Source organism: Sphaeramia orbicularis, chromosome 16 (genome assembly GCF_902148855.1).
Source record: "Sphaeramia orbicularis chromosome 16, fSphaOr1.1, whole genome shotgun sequence".
In the NCBI taxonomy this organism is placed as follows: domain Eukaryota; kingdom Metazoa; phylum Chordata; class Actinopteri; order Kurtiformes; family Apogonidae; genus Sphaeramia; species Sphaeramia orbicularis.
This window is the reverse complement of record NC_043972.1, coordinates 22,366,079-22,383,489: the sequence shown is the minus strand read 5'-3', so window position 1 is coordinate 22,383,489 and position 17,411 is coordinate 22,366,079. Positions and strand designations below refer to the sequence as shown.

Sequence of the window (17,411 nt, the reverse complement as noted above, 5' to 3'; positions counted from 1 at the left end):
ATCAGTGGACACTGTTAACACTGTCAGGTGTTAACTCGTAAAGGAAACCCTCAGAGTGATGGCGGAGGAGGATCAGAGGATGTGAGGAGGCGGTTTGCTACAGATTCCTCTGAGGATCCCGACACTTGTCTGTTCGGCAGTTCTGTTTTTATCCCACACAAAGTCCTGCCTCTCCTTCAGCTGCAGAATCAATTTAACGGCTCAGCGAGAGTCAGACTGAGCGACACCAGAGCTCAGCGACAGTTCCACCGAAAAACGAGACGAGAGGAGACACACATTCAGCGCGGGACTCATCTGAAGTAGCAGCAGCAGCAGGAGGAGGAGGAGGAGGAGGAGGTGAAAAACTATCAAAAAATTCTGACTTCAGCTGCACGGTGAAGCCTCGACTCACAGAAACACTTTCACTAAACAGAAACATGAGGTTTTACATGAATCAATGCTGCATTAGTCAAACTGAATACATTCACACCTGATAGTAAAAAAAAGATATTCATGTTTTTAATGCATGTTAGAGTTTTCTAAACTATCTAACTACCATACTCACATGTATAATCTTTATACATGTCTATATACATAGTTATGTGTGTAGACATGTGTATGTATGAGTATCTCCTCAATCCAACCTGTGGCATGATCAGCATGTGCACAGCTGGAAATAGTAGATTAATAATAGATTTGTCTTTACTCTTGATTTTGCTCTTTTTTTGTTCTTGTGTGCTTTGTTTGCGCTCCACTATTGCTGCTGTAGATGTGGAATTTCCCCTTGTGGGACTAATACAGGACTATCTTATCTTATCCTATCCTCCTGAGACCCAGCAATGCATTTTTGTCCTCTGTCGTGGACAAGAGTTTCACAGCTTTACTTAAAAAAAAAGTCCACTGAAAAGAACATTATATTAAAAAATTTAAAAAATTTAAAAACGTATCTGAAAAAACTGCTGCATCATGCTGTTTCCAATTAAGGCAATTATTTAATGTAAAATGGTGAAAATGTTTATTTACTGGGTCTCAGTAGGTTAAGTTATCTTATACTATCTTATCTTATGGTCCTGCCAATGAGTCCTTTCACGTCGGCAGAAAACACTATAAAACAGCTTAATATGATGGAAATGACATAAAACAACACTGAGACAACAAACTTGACATGAAAAATCCCAATTCACACAGGATTAGTTTAAGCTATGGATGTCTGATGGTTTGGAAATTCACTCCCTGTGTCTGTGTTTCATTCAGTTCATTCACACAGAATAAGCAAAGTCCGTTTCTTATGAAAAATTCCTGATATTGTGATGTGAAGGACAAGTTCAGCACTCACAGGTAAGTGTTGAAAGACAGAAAAATGTCCCTTACTGTATCTGTCCTGCTTGTCATCCATCTCATCATCTTTCTGAAAGATTTGAGTTTGTTCTTTCAGTGAAACACCTATGACAAATACCTCCTGGAATTTCACCTAAAATACTTTTAAAACTTTTGATTAATCATCACTAGTGAAGACTCCGTCATCTGTGACCAGGTAACAGGCACAGAGGAAACACAAACTGGTGAACGTCCAATCAAATTACAGAGATGTGGAGTGGCATGGATGGATGGATGGATGGATGGATGGATAGATGGATGGATGGATGGACGGATAAAATTATCACAGGTCCTCTGTGTTCTTTTAAATATGGCAGGTAACATATGGTGGGATTTTTACTTATATAAATTGTAGATATGGCAGAATGTCATGGGATTAAGATCACAGAAAACCTCCACAATTATTAAAATTACAAGACGTTAATCTAATTAAAAGGTTCTGGTAAAAGTGCATCTACTTCCAAAGTGCATGAAGAAAGAGAAAGAGAAAAAAACTTGCTAAAGGTCAAGAATTCCAGCAGCACTTGTTATATAGAAGAATTGTATTTCATTGTAAATATGGACCAGTGTGTTTGGACTAGTGGCCTTCATCAGGAAATACACAACCTGCAGTATTTAAATGAAATATGAAACACAGAAAAACTGAAAAAATACAAGGGAACAACCAATCCTGTCCACCTACACTCTGACTGACCAATAGGGTATTTGCAAAGATGGCAGTAGTGGTAGGAGTACTAGTACTAGTAATCGTAGTAGTAGTAGTACTAGTAGTCGTAGCACTAGTAGTCGTAGTAGTAGTAGTAGTTGTAGTACTAGTAGCTGTAGTAGTAGTAGTCGTAGTACTAGTAGCAGTAGTACTAGTAGTCGTAGTAGTAGTCGTAGTACAAGTAGTCATAGTAGTAGTAGTAGTAGTAGTACTAGTAGTAGTAGTAGTCGTAGTAGTCATAGTAGTAATAGTAGTAGTAGTAGTCGTAGTAGTTGTAGTACTAATACTAGTAGTCGTAGTAGTAGTAGTAGTAGTTGTAGTACTAGTACTAGTAGTAGTAGTTTATTCAGTCGTTAATTACTTTAAACAACAAACAAAAACACCATATCCATTGTTCCATATACAATGTGACCAGAAGGGTTTAGGCTGAAACAGACTTATTTTGTCTAACCGAATTTACAATTAACACAATGTTTCCACAAGAAAACAAAGAAGGAAAAAAATAAATAAATAAAAGAAATCAGTGTAATCATTGCTAAATATACAACAGAAGAGAATACATATTTAATTTTAATTCAGGTAAATCATGTCCTTATCTCACCTCCCACTATTGATCCAAGTCTTGTAAACCAGTATTTCCTGTAGTCAGTCCTAAACTCTATATTTTTGCATATGGGTCAGGTACATGAAGTGAAGGCTCCTGGACATTTGTTTTACCGTGTTAGAATAGAGACGATTAAAGACAGGACTACTGACTTATTAGGACGACAAACTAACAAGGTACAAATAGGGAGGGAGCATGAGTTCCTATTTTTAGGTATTCTTTGCATTTTTGTTTTCATGTTCATATTTTTATTTAGATTCAGCTGACTATGCTTATCTGGATGACCCAGATGAAGACCACAGGCCAAAAACACTTTGGTCTATATTTACAGTGTATTAAAGTTCTTCCATATGAAGAACTTTAAGTGCTGCTGGCGTTCTCGAGCTGTAGCAAATTGCCAGAGATTTACCGGTAACAGCAGTCCTGTCCGAATAGGGCTTAGAATGAACATAATGTAAAAGACAAAAGGATAAAAATGACATCACTTTAGTTTCATCACTCTTCTGCTGTTATAAACCTTAGTTGCGACACTTTGTGAAGAGTCAGCCCATCAACCTCTGTACTCCACATCTATGTCCGGTGTCAAGGTAAAAACTGGAAACACACAGCTGCAACTGTGTTTGATTCATAAAGTTCATGTGACAGAAAATCCTCAACATCCTCCACAGGCTGTCCTTCACTGCATTATCTGCTGTGTTTTTGTCTGTTATACTAAACTCAGTGTAGGTAGAAATGGACAGGTTTGGTTTGAGTCCATCATTGTTTCACACAAATGACTGATGGTTGACGCATTTATTCATATTACAAAAGCTCCGAATAATAATAATAATAATAATAATAATAATAATAATGGATTAGATTTCTATAGTGCTTTTCAAGGCACCCAAAGCACTTTACATTCCTGACCCATTATCCATTCGCTCTCACACTCCCCCTCTGGTGGTGGTAAACTCCATCTGTACCCACAGCTGCCCTTGAGCAGGCTGACAGAAACGTGGCTGCCAGTTTGTGCCAAGCAGCCCCTCTGACCACCACCGAACATTCATACGCATTCATACACCAGTGTGAGTGACGATGGAGGCAAGGTGGGTGAAGTGTCTTACCCAAGGACACAACAGCACATGACTGGGACAAAGCGGGATTTGAACCGCCAACCCTTTGGTTATTGGATGACCTGCTCTACCAAAAATTGATGTTATTGTGAAAAAAAACTAAATGTTGCTTTTTACTGATAAATATTCATGTCCTCTATGAAGATCCTCATGCCATAAACAGATTTCGAAGAAAATCTGGCATGTGAAGCAATTCCATTAAAAACAGACGAGTGTAGAGACCTTCAGACTCCTTCACACTATGGAATAAGACCTTTTTCTACATGACATTGGTTTGCAGAGTAATGAATTAAAAATGTAGTCTAAATGTGAAGTGCACCACTTTAAAGCTGTGAGCAGACTGTTATTCTTGTGGAGGCACACCTTTACCTCCTTCAGGCTTTACGCCTTCTGGAAACATAATATGTTCTTCTATATTCTTCCGTTGACTGAAGCCATTTGCATCTTATTTTGTTTGAAGAACACTCCAGTTTTAATTCTTCCCCTGCTGCAACAATGAGCGCTGATTTCGTCCTTTTTGACCTCTTGTCCATTGTGACCTTGCCTGGAGCTGCAGCGTTAATGTGGTTACAAACCAGCTTTGACCTCTGGGACAATCTCCATTAGGTCCCTTAGCTCCAGGATTACATGAATGTCCCAATTAGCAGTGCAACCGCCCTTTAAAATGCACTTTTGGGGCTCCGTCGCCTCAGGGTTTGTTTAGACAGACGAAGTGATGTAATTACCCAGGATTCCAGAGGCAGAGGCAGAGCTAATGAAGACGAAGCTGTCCGAAAGGAGAAGAGGAGCCGGACAGGAAGGAGGCAGCCGCTAATTAAAGCGCTGTCTCTGTTTGCAAACATTTAGGCTGAGTTTTCTGATACGGAGTGAGGCGTAAACACAAACGCATAAATAATGTGAGACGTGTGGATCAGCTCAACAGGAGTCCAGAGCATTCAGTGTAATGATGCTTTATGGATTAAATCACACCTCAGACCAAAACTGGAGAAAAAAAAATCCACCTTCAGCACCCAAAAAGGCTGTTATTGATCTTCTTAGTGCTCCTACATGTTGGATGTTAAGTGTGAATAGAATAAATACAAACCAGTGGGGCTGTGGAATACGGCCTGAAATGGAGATTGTTGTGCGCTGCAAAAATGAGTCCCAAGGAAGTAAAGAGGCCTTGTTTCTGGGAAATGATAATGACACTGTTCTTTTACCATTAGATAAGATCATTAGCAATCTCATTTGAAGGAAATCTCTCTTATTGTTAATGAGATTTTCCAGTGAATACCGAGCTCGATTTAACCCGTAACAAGCTGAGAAAAAGGCTAATTGGTGCATAATGGAACAGAGGAGGAAATAGACTTTTTTTGCCTTGATTGTAAGAATGACATCCCTTGAGCAATATCTCTGCTTAACAATAAGTCAATCTGAACTCATTGTTTTTGCAGCTTGTAATCAACACAACTTTTGTTTTAACAATTTCCAAATTTTTCCCCCTTTTATTTTAAATGAAGCTTGTTTTCGAATCACACAATACAGTCTGTCACCCAAGTCAACCCAACTAAACTGCTTTCCAAGATCACTAAAAATTAGTTTTACTTAAAAGATATTTGAAATGGAAGACTAATATGATCATGACTGCCTCTTTAACCCTTTCATGCATAGTGGTCACTACAGTGGACGGTTATTCAAAGCTGTTCTCTTATATATTCATGGACTTTGTTGTTTTAGTTCCATATCAGCCAACACAGTGGACGCTTATGCATCATCCCATACACTGCCATTCATACCATTACTGTAACTTTGCTGTTCTTGATAAACCTGATCTGCGGTAACATGTTTTAGGGTAAATCAATTGTTAATTGTTAGACTGTATTTAGTTTTGTTTTGAGTTTTTTGGGGTTTTTTTTTCCAAACAAAAAGTTGTTTTTTTTTTCATATTATCTCCATGAAGTGAATAATAACTAGTATTAGAATATGTTAAAATGTGAGAAAACATCAGATTAGCAGCATTAAAAATGTTTTAATTTCATTGTTTCCATATCACTTTCTGCTATTGGGTTTTATACATATGTTTCTTTGCTTCAAAAATTCAATGCATGGTGTACCTGAGTGGACATTTTTGGAACTAGATGAAAAAAATAAACTCAATCACATTGTTTTTTTGTCATGCCAAAGGAAGAATAAAAACACTCAAGAAAAAAAAATCTTGACAAAGGTTCTCATAATTTATGCATAAAAGGGTTAAAAACTGTATGTCACATGAACAAGAGATTAGAAGGGAGCGACATTCCACACTCCTCTGGTATTTTCATTCAGTATCTGAGGTGACTCATCTGTACCCTGTCCTGACCTGTGACCCCAGACCTCCTCCCCCACCCTCACCTGTCTCATCTGATTAGATGCACCCCCTCATGTGCCCCCACCCTACTGCATCTTTACAGACTGGAACTACATCTGCAAATGGACGTCCATCAGTCCTGGTACACCTACAGCCTGCCGTCCATGGGAGTGGATCTGTCCTTCACTGTGGTTCTCCCTCAGGTTTCTCTTTTCTTACTGGGTTTTTGGAGTTTTTTCTTGAAGGAGGGTCTAAGGATGGGGGATACCCGGGACATTAATCCATTTCCTTCATCTACTGTTTATTTGACTGTTGTTTGTTTTCATATCCAACTAATTCTGTCAAGCCCTGTGAGGCAACCTTGTTGTGATATAGGGCTCTACAAATAAAACTGAATTGAATTATCAGCTTTGGAACATTTTATATTTCTTAAATTTCCACCCATTACAATCACTGCTATTCTACATAATTTGCAGATAATTGTCTGCTTCTCAGAAATTATAAACCTGAATCATATCCATGAAAGAAAGTTGCACCTGTCTTTTTTTTTTTTTTTTTTACCAAATCCTCTGGAGCAAAATACGTATTCAGAAATGTATTAATTTCTGTCTGGAACCAGAAGATGGGACCACATCGCCCCTGTATTGGCTTCCTTTCACTGGCTTACAGGATCTGGTTTAAGCTCCTGTAAGAGTTTAAGACCCCACCCCCCCCCCTCCCCCCCTTTCAGAGCTTTTAACTGTGCATGTCCCAGCCAGAGAAACACCTTCCTCAAATCACCTGCTTTTAGACGTACCGAGAACCCACTGAAGACAAAAGGTGACAGAGCCTTTTCTGAAGCAGGTCCAAGGCTCTGGAACTGTCTGATCTACCATGTAACATGATAAATAAATATAAAACAGTAATGTAAAAGGAAGAGGAAGATAAAAATATATTATTAATAATATTTTATGGAGAGGGGGTGGGATTAAAAAAAATTGCACCTCTTCCCACCCCTTTTTGGGCATTTAAATTAAACTATTGTGCTGTTTTTCTGTCTAAGATTGTCTTGATTGTTGGTTTTTCTATTATTATTTGTTTTGCGTGTTCATATATATCGTTAAATTTCATTGCATGTTCAGAATAAATCACTAAATCAAAATCAAACATTTGCGCAGTCAATTGAGTACTTTAAATCTAATTTAAAGACGCACCTATTTACACTGGCTTTTAATACAAGCGTGTGACTTTTATCTGTTTCATTCTTCTAGTTGTGTTTTTAGATGCTATTTATCTTATTACTGTGTATCGTTTTTTGTAATCTGTTTTAGTATACCTTGTATTTATTCTTATTTTACTCGTTTTTAATATATCTGGCATTTGAATCTGTAGATTTGTACAGCACTTTACATTGTTTTAAATGTGTCATAAATGAACTTGACCTTAACCTGTACAAACAAAGCACGACTTTTAATCATTTTTCCAGCTGGTCTAATGTTTAATTCATTACAACCTCCCTCTGGTGTAGTCACATCATTGCCATCATAGGGCACATTCCCCCTCCTGTACATTCTGTACTGTTCATATTATCAGCCCCTACATACATGTACCATTTCCCACTGACTTCCACTATAATATGAATGCAGGACCATGTGTTAAAGGCCCTCAGTCTGAATCTGTATGTGCTGTAATGTCAGTGATTTCTCCACAAAACCCCCCCAAGTCTCCAATGTTCAAATATTTAGGCCTGTCCCAAATACTATTTCTGATGCTTTAAAGTTCCAGTGAGGATTATATTAGCGGATAAAAATTACTTAAAAGATTTTCCATTTTACTGAAAGTGTGGAATAGTCGGAAGTGAATCAATTATAGATGATAAAAAAAAAAAAAATGAGATGAATAAATAGATTAATTATCAAATAAAACACACAATATATAAGATCTGTCTTTGTTGGGAGCAGAAACTCAGTTCAGTTAATGTCTCCTTGAACATGATCATTATCTAACAGTTAATGCTTGATATTATTACAGACACTGTTACAACTCCTTATTTTGACTTTTAATCTTATCATATAAAACGTGTTAGATCTGCTGATGATGAGTTTTACACTGCAATTCATTACTATTATACATCATTTTTGAATAGGACTATATGCGATTTATTTGGTAAAGCATATAATAATATATTTTATAAAATGCAGTATTTGATTTGGATGCTAATTGTAAAGCAAAACCAGAGTTTAATAACTTCTTACCACCACATTGTTTGGGAGCAGAAGGATTAATGTTCTGTTGTGTTTGTGTTTGATGTGAATAATGAGCAGATCAGAGCTGTAATGACTCCATCTGAGGAAACAGCAGTGATTCTGTTATTCTGCGATGATTAACTCCGATGTCTGTCATGATTTAATGAGACAAACCTGGAGGAGGAGACTGAAACCTGACCACAAATCATCAGATAAATGTTAGATCTCTCATTATTTCCATTTCATCAAACCACAACTGACTATATTTATTCATTCTTAATATTTATTAATTTAATCTTTTTTTCTGTTTCTTTGCCATCTTTGCAGTTTTGGCTTGTTTACATTAAATAATTGCCTTGATTGGAAACAATATGAGGCAATAGTTTTTTCAGTTTTTTTTTTTTTTTTTTTTTAATGCAATCGTCTTGCAGTGGACAGCATTTTTATTTATTTATTTATTTATTTATTCTGGTAAAACTGTGAAACTCTTGTCCCCTACAGAGGAAAAAAAAGGCATTGCTGGGCCTCAAGAGAATATCTATATCTATATATACTGGTAATTTATTGTGATAATCATTTTTTGTTTTGTCTCAGGGGCTTATTCATTCACATTTTTAGGTTACTAGGTTGTTGTTTTTCTTAACTGCACTCATGCAAATTTTATGTTGAATAAATATTTTCATTATAGCAATTTTCAGTGTTCTACCACTAGATCTGAAACATTTTTTTGCATAAGAACTCACAAATTAGGTCTAAAATTAGCTACTATACGCATGTTTTTATCGTCGTACATCCTTTACATCATTCGTTCACAGGGTGTTGGAGGCGAAGGTGGTGACACATCCACCAGTTCATCTCAGGGCTGATATATACAGAAGAACAACCATTCACTCTCACATTCACATCTATGATCTAAGATAACACAAGACTTTATTGATCCCACCATGGGGAAATGTAACAGTTTACAGCAGCGATATGTAACACACCAGTGCAAGAGAAAGGCAGGTAGAAATAAATATTCTTAAAAGTATAAAAATTTAAGTATAAAATTTTAAGATATTTACATATTCATTACACATATACATGATGTGATATGGGGGTGGTGGGGGGTCATAGTATACTGTTATACAGTCTGATGGTTGTGGGGAGGAATGACCTGTGGAAGAGCTCCTTCTTGCACAGGGGATGTAAAAGTCTGGTGCTGAAGGAGCTGCTCAGGGCCTCTACAGTGTGGTGCAGAGGGTGGGAGGGGTTATAAGATAAGATAAGATAAGATAAGATATTCCTTTATTGATCCCACAATGGGGAAATTCACAGTGTTGTCAGCAGCAAACATACACATACACGTAAAACAGTCATATAAATTTAAATTAAAAAAAGTGTTTAAAAGGAGAGTGCAAATACGGTTTGATATGAATGTAGTGCAAATGGTTATAAATATAAAAAAAATACATAAATACGGATTTGAATATATACAGATTTGGACAGGTGCGGTTTTAGATATATAAATATGGTGCCTATAGACAGTGATGCATATAGACAGCGATGAACAACACAAATGGAATGGAGGGAGGGTTGTTATTACACCACATATGTAGACCACATATGTGGTGATCTACTGGGAGCAGGACTGATTGTGGAGTCTGACAGCAGAGGGAAGGAAGGACCTGCGGTATCTCTCCTTCGTACAGCGTGGGTGAAGAAGCCATGATGGATGTCAGCTTTGCCAACTTTGCCATCTACATTTATTATGTACCTTTGATGAATACCCACAGAGAACCCATTCAGATATGAGGAGAAGATGTCAACTCTACATTGACCACTATGGCTTTTGAACCCAGGACCTTCTTCTTTCATCTTGTTTTGCCTTTTTTTCTGTTACACTTCTCTTGTGCGTTATAAAAAGCTGAGGTCCTGCCCCTTCCACTGTGCGTCATCAGAATTAACTTCAGAAAAATTATCAACAGCAGTTCATGCAGACTTACAAATACATTTTTGATGATGTTTCAATTGTGTTACATTTTACACAAAATGACATATGGCAAATATGTCACTTTCAGTATTTTCAGGAGTGTAGTTGTTGTATTGACATATTTTAATAGTCTGATAGTCCATTTAGTCAGATTGCCAACAAACTGCAACTTCAGTGATACAGATACAGATGAGGTACAGCCATAAGGAGCTATCTATTAACTAGTGAGTTCACTGGGAATGGCCTTTCCTATGTATATACTATCTATGATGCAAAATAAAATGGATAATTCACCTAAAATGATGTCAGTACTAAAGCCTGTTTTAAGACCACAAGGCGTATAAAGCACAGATGCTTGTGGTAAAATGTAAGAAGTAAAAGGAAAGATTAATACTAAAGGATAGATACCAGAAAATATGTTATGTAGTGTGAAGGAGTTGTGGGACAAGGTGGTAAATGTTCAACTCTGAGGAAACAGACTACACGCAAAATTAAACCAGAGGAGGAGGAGAAGGAGAAGGAGAGAAAGGAGGGGATGAGAAGAAGGAGAAGAAGGAGGAGGAGGAGAAGAAGGAGAGGGAGAAGAAGGAGGAGGGGGAGGAGAGAAAGGAGGGGATGAGAAGGAGAAGAAGAAAGAGTTGAAGGAGGAAGATGAGAAGATGAAGGAGGAGGAGAAAGAGGAGAAGAAGGAGAAGAACGAGGAGAAGAAGTAGTAGGGGGAGGAGGAGAAGAAGAAGAACAAGAAGAAGGAAGAGGAGGAGGAGAGAAAGAAGGGGATGAGAAGAAGGAGAAGAAGAAAGAGTTGAAGGAGGAGGAGAAGAAAATGAAGGAGGAGCAGGAGAAGTAGATAATGAAGGTGGAGGAGGAGAAAATGAAGGAGGAGGAGAAAGAGGAGAAGAAGGAGAAGTAGTAGGAGGAGGAGGAGAAGATGAAGGAGGAAGAGAAGAAGAAAAAAAGGAAGAGGAGAAGGAGGAGAGAAAGGAGGGGATGAGAAGAAGGAGAAGAAAGAGTTGAAGGAGGAGGAGGAGAAGAAGAAAATGAAGACGAAGCAAGAGAAGAAGAAGGAGGAGGAGAAGAAGAAGATGATGAAGGAGAAGAAGAAGGAGAAGGAAGAGGAGGAGGAGAGAAAGGAGGGGATGAGAAGGAGGAGAAGAAGAAGACGATGAAGAAGGAGGAGGTGGAGGAGAAGAAGGAGGAGAAGGAGGAGAAGAAGTAGATGATGAAGGAGGAGGAGGAGAAGAAAATGATGAAGAGGAGGAGGAGAAGAAGAAGATGAAGGAGGAGGAGAAGAATGAGAAGGAAGAGGAGGAGAGAAAGGAGGGGATGAGAAGGAGGAGAAGAAGATGAAGAAGGAGGAGGAGAAGAAGAATATGATGGAGGAGAAGCGAAAGGAGAGGAGGAGAAGACAGAGAAGGAGAAGAGGAAAGAGAAGAAGGAGGTGGAGGAATCTGATGCATCCTACCTGTCGTCCATCGATGGCTCCTCTCATCTCCTTAAACGTGGCCTCGAATTCTCCGATGTAGTCGTGTTTCCCGTTGGAGTCCCAGTCCCACACGGTGCACTGAGGACACAACACAAGCACAACTTTCACATCCCAAACTATCAGAACGTGACACCACATGCAGGGCGTCGATTAAAGGCGAGGTCTGAGTGTTTTACTGTCGCTAACTGTCGCCTCATTTCCTCCCTGATGAAACTCATTATCATTAACACTGAGTGGATGATCTCCGATATGAGCAGCAGGTTGTGTTTTGTCTCTAATTAGACTTTGGTGTCGTGTTGTTCATCTCAGCTGCACATCACAACATCACAGGCTTGTCTCTAAATAAATCTGAGGGTTTCGCTTCGATGGTGGAGATTTAAAGCTTTGAAATAAATGAGATTTTTGTCCCCCACTGAAAATAGATTCAGGACACTCAGGGCTCAGCGGTGCATCCAGGAAACATCAGCACAACATCAAAGTTCAAACAATCGTTAAGTTCTGCTTTGTTTTCAGGCATGATTTCACTGTTTCCATCTGAAGGGACTGGCTTCCCCACAGTCGGTCTCTGGATAATGACCAGTGTCTTCAAACATTTATAACAATACTGAAGATCACACATGTGTCAACAGGCTGAACTGTCTTTAGACAATCAGGACCAGTCACTGCTCTTTTCCTCTGGGTGTTCAACTTCAAACAACTTTATCTCAGTATTTTTATTCCAGTGATTTTATGATTTTACAGTCTCTAAGTGTATTCTGTTATAAAAAATAATAAGGATGTACTTTTTTCATCATTACCTCCGCCAGGAAGTATTGTGATCACTTTGCTTTGTGTGTTTGCATGTTTGTTTGTTAGCAAGATAACTCAAAAACTTATGGATGGATTTTCATGAAATTTTCAGGAAATGTTGATACTGGCACAAGGAAGAAATGATTAAATTTTAGTGGTGATCGGGGGGAGAGATCTGTCTTGGTGGAGGTCTGCCCTTTCCAAGTGCTTTTCTTGTTAGTGATTGTTATTCATGCATTTAAATCTCAGAAAAGTTTTTCTTCAACATAATCTCACAATAGTGACATTTTTCTCCTTCTAAGTCTACGGCTGAATCCCAGTTCACCCCTTGGCTCCTCCCCCTTACCCCTACCCCTCCGTTTAGCGGGTACACATGAAGCGGTAGTGTTGTCATCGATGACAGCTGATGACGTAACAGGTGTCAAAGGGGTGTCTCATTTCATAGGAGAATGTTCCAACCCCTACCTGTTGCAGCTCCGTTTCTAGGGGTAGTGCCAAGTACAAGGGCCAAGGGGTAGGGGTAAGGGGGAGGGCTAAGGAATGGATTGGGATTGGGTCTATATCTTTAATTTAGATCTAACTGCTCCAGTCAGAAAAATTACATGAGGATCTTCTGAGACAGAATCACCATCCACAGTGTGAATCATATATTTCTTACCATACCGCATCACAACTGTAGATTTTCCTCTAGTTTTCATCTGCAGGTTTAAGTGTGATGGCTTTTTGTTGTTTTATCTAGAAACTCTTTTTTTTATGATTTTGGTCATAAATTATTACAATATTGACAATGTCTAGATGAACTAAACACCAGTCCAACTTTTACTGAACATTTCATTAATGACATCGACTTGAATAACATAACTGTTAATCCTCTGTGTAAACCAGACTCACTGCATGTTGGAGTTCAGACGTCAGACCGGCAGCTTACGAGAATTTTTCATCATTATTTCTTTCACAGTAAAACAACATGTTGCACAAACTCTGCAAGTTAATAAAGACTGAAACTAAACTATCTGTGCGAGTGATAAAAGTCATACACCTTCTGTAAAATACTGTAACTATAACTAGTATGTGACGTGGGGGGATAGCGGTCCATGATTGTCGGGGGTGGGGGTTTGAGGTTGTAGATAGCGGTCTGTGATTGTCGGAGTAGTGCAAACTGAAGACGCTTTACTATTCCTGTAACTCTCCAGGCCCACTCCACTGCTGTATGGGCCCTCCAGGAGTGCTAGGTCCCATGAATTTGTCATGTTTACCCCCCCCCCCCCTTTAAAGATGGCCCAGGCTGCAGGCGCCAATGTTATTACCGATATGTCGGTACTGCGGGAGTAAATGCGGCGTTCTTGTTTTTAACTCCATTTCCTGTCATGCAGTGTGGCACTGTGCTTCCATGATTGTGAGGCAATTGTTTTCCAAAATGACTAATATCTTCGAAAACATTGGTCCTATCAACTTGCTGAGCTATTTAATGTGGAGATGGGACTATTCCTCAACTGTAGGTACCAAATTGGCCAGGTAAAAACATCTCAATTTGTCAGAATTGTACCGATACACACACAGACGCTCTGAGCCATTCCAGTATTATGATACAGATTACAGTTATGAACAGCTCTTTTAAAATGAATGTGGTACCGGCTCAACTCGACTCAAGTTGACTTGGGTACTAGGTACTATTCCTTGAGGCTGTTTTCATTACAGGTTAGCACCAACTTTAGAGTACCAGGTCGTCATAGTGACACCACCCTCCCTCCTGTTGAGATGCTGATAAACTCATTGAGTGCTGTCCTGTTAAGCTCATGCTGAATGTTTTCGTCGGCCACTAAGGACAGAAATGTCTGAACCTTCTCGACCGACCACGGTGTTGTTTTGTGGACTGTCATCATGCACGTATTTAGCCTATCAGTATATTAATTGGCATCATCTCTGGTTTGATAAAAATGGTGGGCCACGCATTGATGACGCACTGATGCAGTGACAACTCTCTGACCAGTCAGTGGTCTGCAGTGTTTCCATGTCACATTTTAGTATCTCTTCACCTGTTTTGGAACCTAGGCCGAGCAGATACTGAAAAAATAGTACTGGGGACCAGATTCCAGGTACTTTTATGTAACGGAACACAAAAAGGCCGAGTCGAGTTGAGTCGGGCCGGTACCACATAGTGGAAACGCAGCTTTTGCTAAACAGGAAAGTTTTGACAGAGTTGTTATTTGGGGTTTTTTCAATACAAAGTAGATGACATGATGAACTGAGATCATCATTTAAAATCATGAAATGACTCAGTTCTACTTTCATCTACTGACCTTTTTACTGCAAATGTTCAATATTTGGCCTATTTTTTGAAGGTCGAATATTGGTGACCCTGGTTTGTACACTCATGTCCTGTAAAGACATGAGTGTACAATGTGAATGACAGTCCATTACTGTACTACATCTCTGAATGGAACCAGTGGAACCAGTGAAACCGGCAGCACTGGGACCAGAGAACCCAACAGGGACTGAATCAATCAGAATAAAACTGAATCCACTGACAGTTTGACATGATTCATGAAAAGCAGACATTCCATCCACATTTCTTTCTGCTGTGGATTCATGTGGGACCCTCAGGAACTGGGAGGTTCACTCTGCATGTGTGTGTTCATGTGTTTCTATCTTTATGAGGACCCATTCATATGACGCATTATTACACACAGACTACAGGACATGGCTCAAATGTTATTAAACATTTTAGATCAGTAGATGTTGGTTTATTCTGATTATTAAATGTGTTTTAGATGATGTGCAGAGTTTACAGTTACATCTGAATTAAAAACATGTCCACAGAGTTCATCCACACGCTTCAGTCTGACAGACCACTGACATTTAATCATAATGATGCAGGGTTTGTGGGAGATGGTGTTTGTTAAAGGCTCAGAGAAATGACTGAAAATGAACAAGTCAAATATTAAACACCATTTTGTTTAGTGTTTTAGGTTTTTTTAATGGTTTTCATGTTGTGTGTCTTGTGTTTTCTTTGGATTATGTATTTAAAGTTTTCATCTTTGTATCTTTTACTCCATCTTTTTGTGTCTTTCGACATTTTTTGCATCATTCACACCTTATGACATCACTTACATGATTTTCATTTCTTATGCCATTTTCATCTTTTTGTGTTTTACATTTTGTTTTGTTACATCTCTTTTGTATCATTTTTGTCATGGTATCCATTTTGTGTCTTTTGACATTGTTTACATATTGTACATCTTCATTTTCATCTTAATATATCCTTTGCACAATTTTCATCTTTATGCATCTTTGACGATCTTTTGACTTTTTATGTTTTGTGTTTTGCATCATTCACACCTTTTTACATCATTACGGTCTCTTATACCATTCTCATCTTTTTTGTAGTTTTCATCTTATGTCAGTTTCACCTAATTACACATTTTTCATCTCTATGAATCTCCTAAATCATTTATCATAGTCATTTGTGTCTTTTTTTGGTTCCAGCACTTCTGAGCCCAAAATAAGTTTCCCTACAGAATATCATATCAAATCATATTGTATCATATTATTGTATTGCATTGTATCATATCCATATCATATGCCATTGTTTACATCCTTTATATAATTTTCATTTTTACATTGCTTGTTTTTCTTGACATTGTTTATGTTTTCCATTTTGGTTTTATTTAATCTTTTTCAGTCATTTCTGTCTTTGTTTCTTTTATGCCATTTGTGTCTTTCTGCATCTTTAACATCTTTTACACCTCTTTACATTTTTAACTTATTTTTAGTGCTGTCAAACGATAAAATTTTTAATCAGATTAATCACAGGGTTGCTGTGGAATAATTTTGATTGATCACAATGAAATATCATTCATTTTTAATCTATATTAATCGTGTTTCATTTTGCATTAGCAAACACACTCAAGAAAAAAGGAAATATATTTGCACTTAATGTGTTTGTCGCAAGCTGGGTGTAGCGTTAGCCAAAGTGCTAGCAGAATCCCTGACTAACGTATGCTTTGCGTTAATGTGGTATTTAAGGAAGTGCTCTGGTGAAAAGAAAACTCCTTCCTGCAGATGGTCGACTGTTCTGTCTTGTTTTTTTTTGTCCTCATATTTCCATCCAGAGGGCCAACGTGCTGTTTAGTGTCTTCCATCTTTATGGGCTGGTTCTGCTGCCTGTCACTACCAGATCTACTGCCCATTTGTTCATGTGTGACATAACTCTACTTGGACAAACTGCCCCAAATGTGTTGGCAGAGACGTTCAGACTCATTCTGCACTGCAGAAGAGTTAATTGCCTTAAAAATTTTAATCAGATTAATCATGATGATTGATTAATCCAAGTTAACAAGTTAATTTTGAGAGCCCTACTTTTACTTTGTTTTCACCTCTTGCAATAATTCGACCACATTCACAACTGATCCATTAAATGCAGTTTTGGAAAACATGCCAGACTAGAATAAAAAAAAAAAAAAAACAGATTTGTAGTAATGAAGTCACTGCCGATGATACTAGACTCCATATTCTCTTCTCATAGTACAAAGTTTAAATTTTTTTGGTGTAAAATATTGTGTGATATCACAGATTTTTTTTTCCCAGTTGAACCTGGTCTGCATAGCTGTCATATGGAAGGTTTTCATCCTTATTATTACAGCTTTTCTGGTTTCATGTTTGGGTGATGAATGTGTCTTTAATTGTCGATAAAGATAACAGAATTAAAAATAGGAGGGGAACAGAGGGGTGTTTTTCTGCTCCGCTGTCTTGTTAAGGTCAGCAGGAGTCAAGTGGGCGAGCGAGCCAATTAGACGCTGTAGATGTGTGTGTTATGTGATATGTGTGTTATAGGACGC

General features: G+C 38.2%; 1 protein-coding gene across 1 annotated transcript in view; it reads right to left on the bottom strand.

The window, feature by feature from the left end:
- The window catches only part of cpne4a (copine IVa), a 143,363-nt gene that overhangs the window by 46,677 nt on the left and 79,275 nt on the right, over positions 1-17,411 (bottom strand). The window contains exon 8 of the mRNA XM_030157841.1: positions 11,764-11,862. Within this exon, the coding sequence (XP_030013701.1) occupies positions 11,764-11,862 (99 nt within the window). The remainder of the gene's footprint in view (positions 1-11,763; positions 11,863-17,411) is intronic.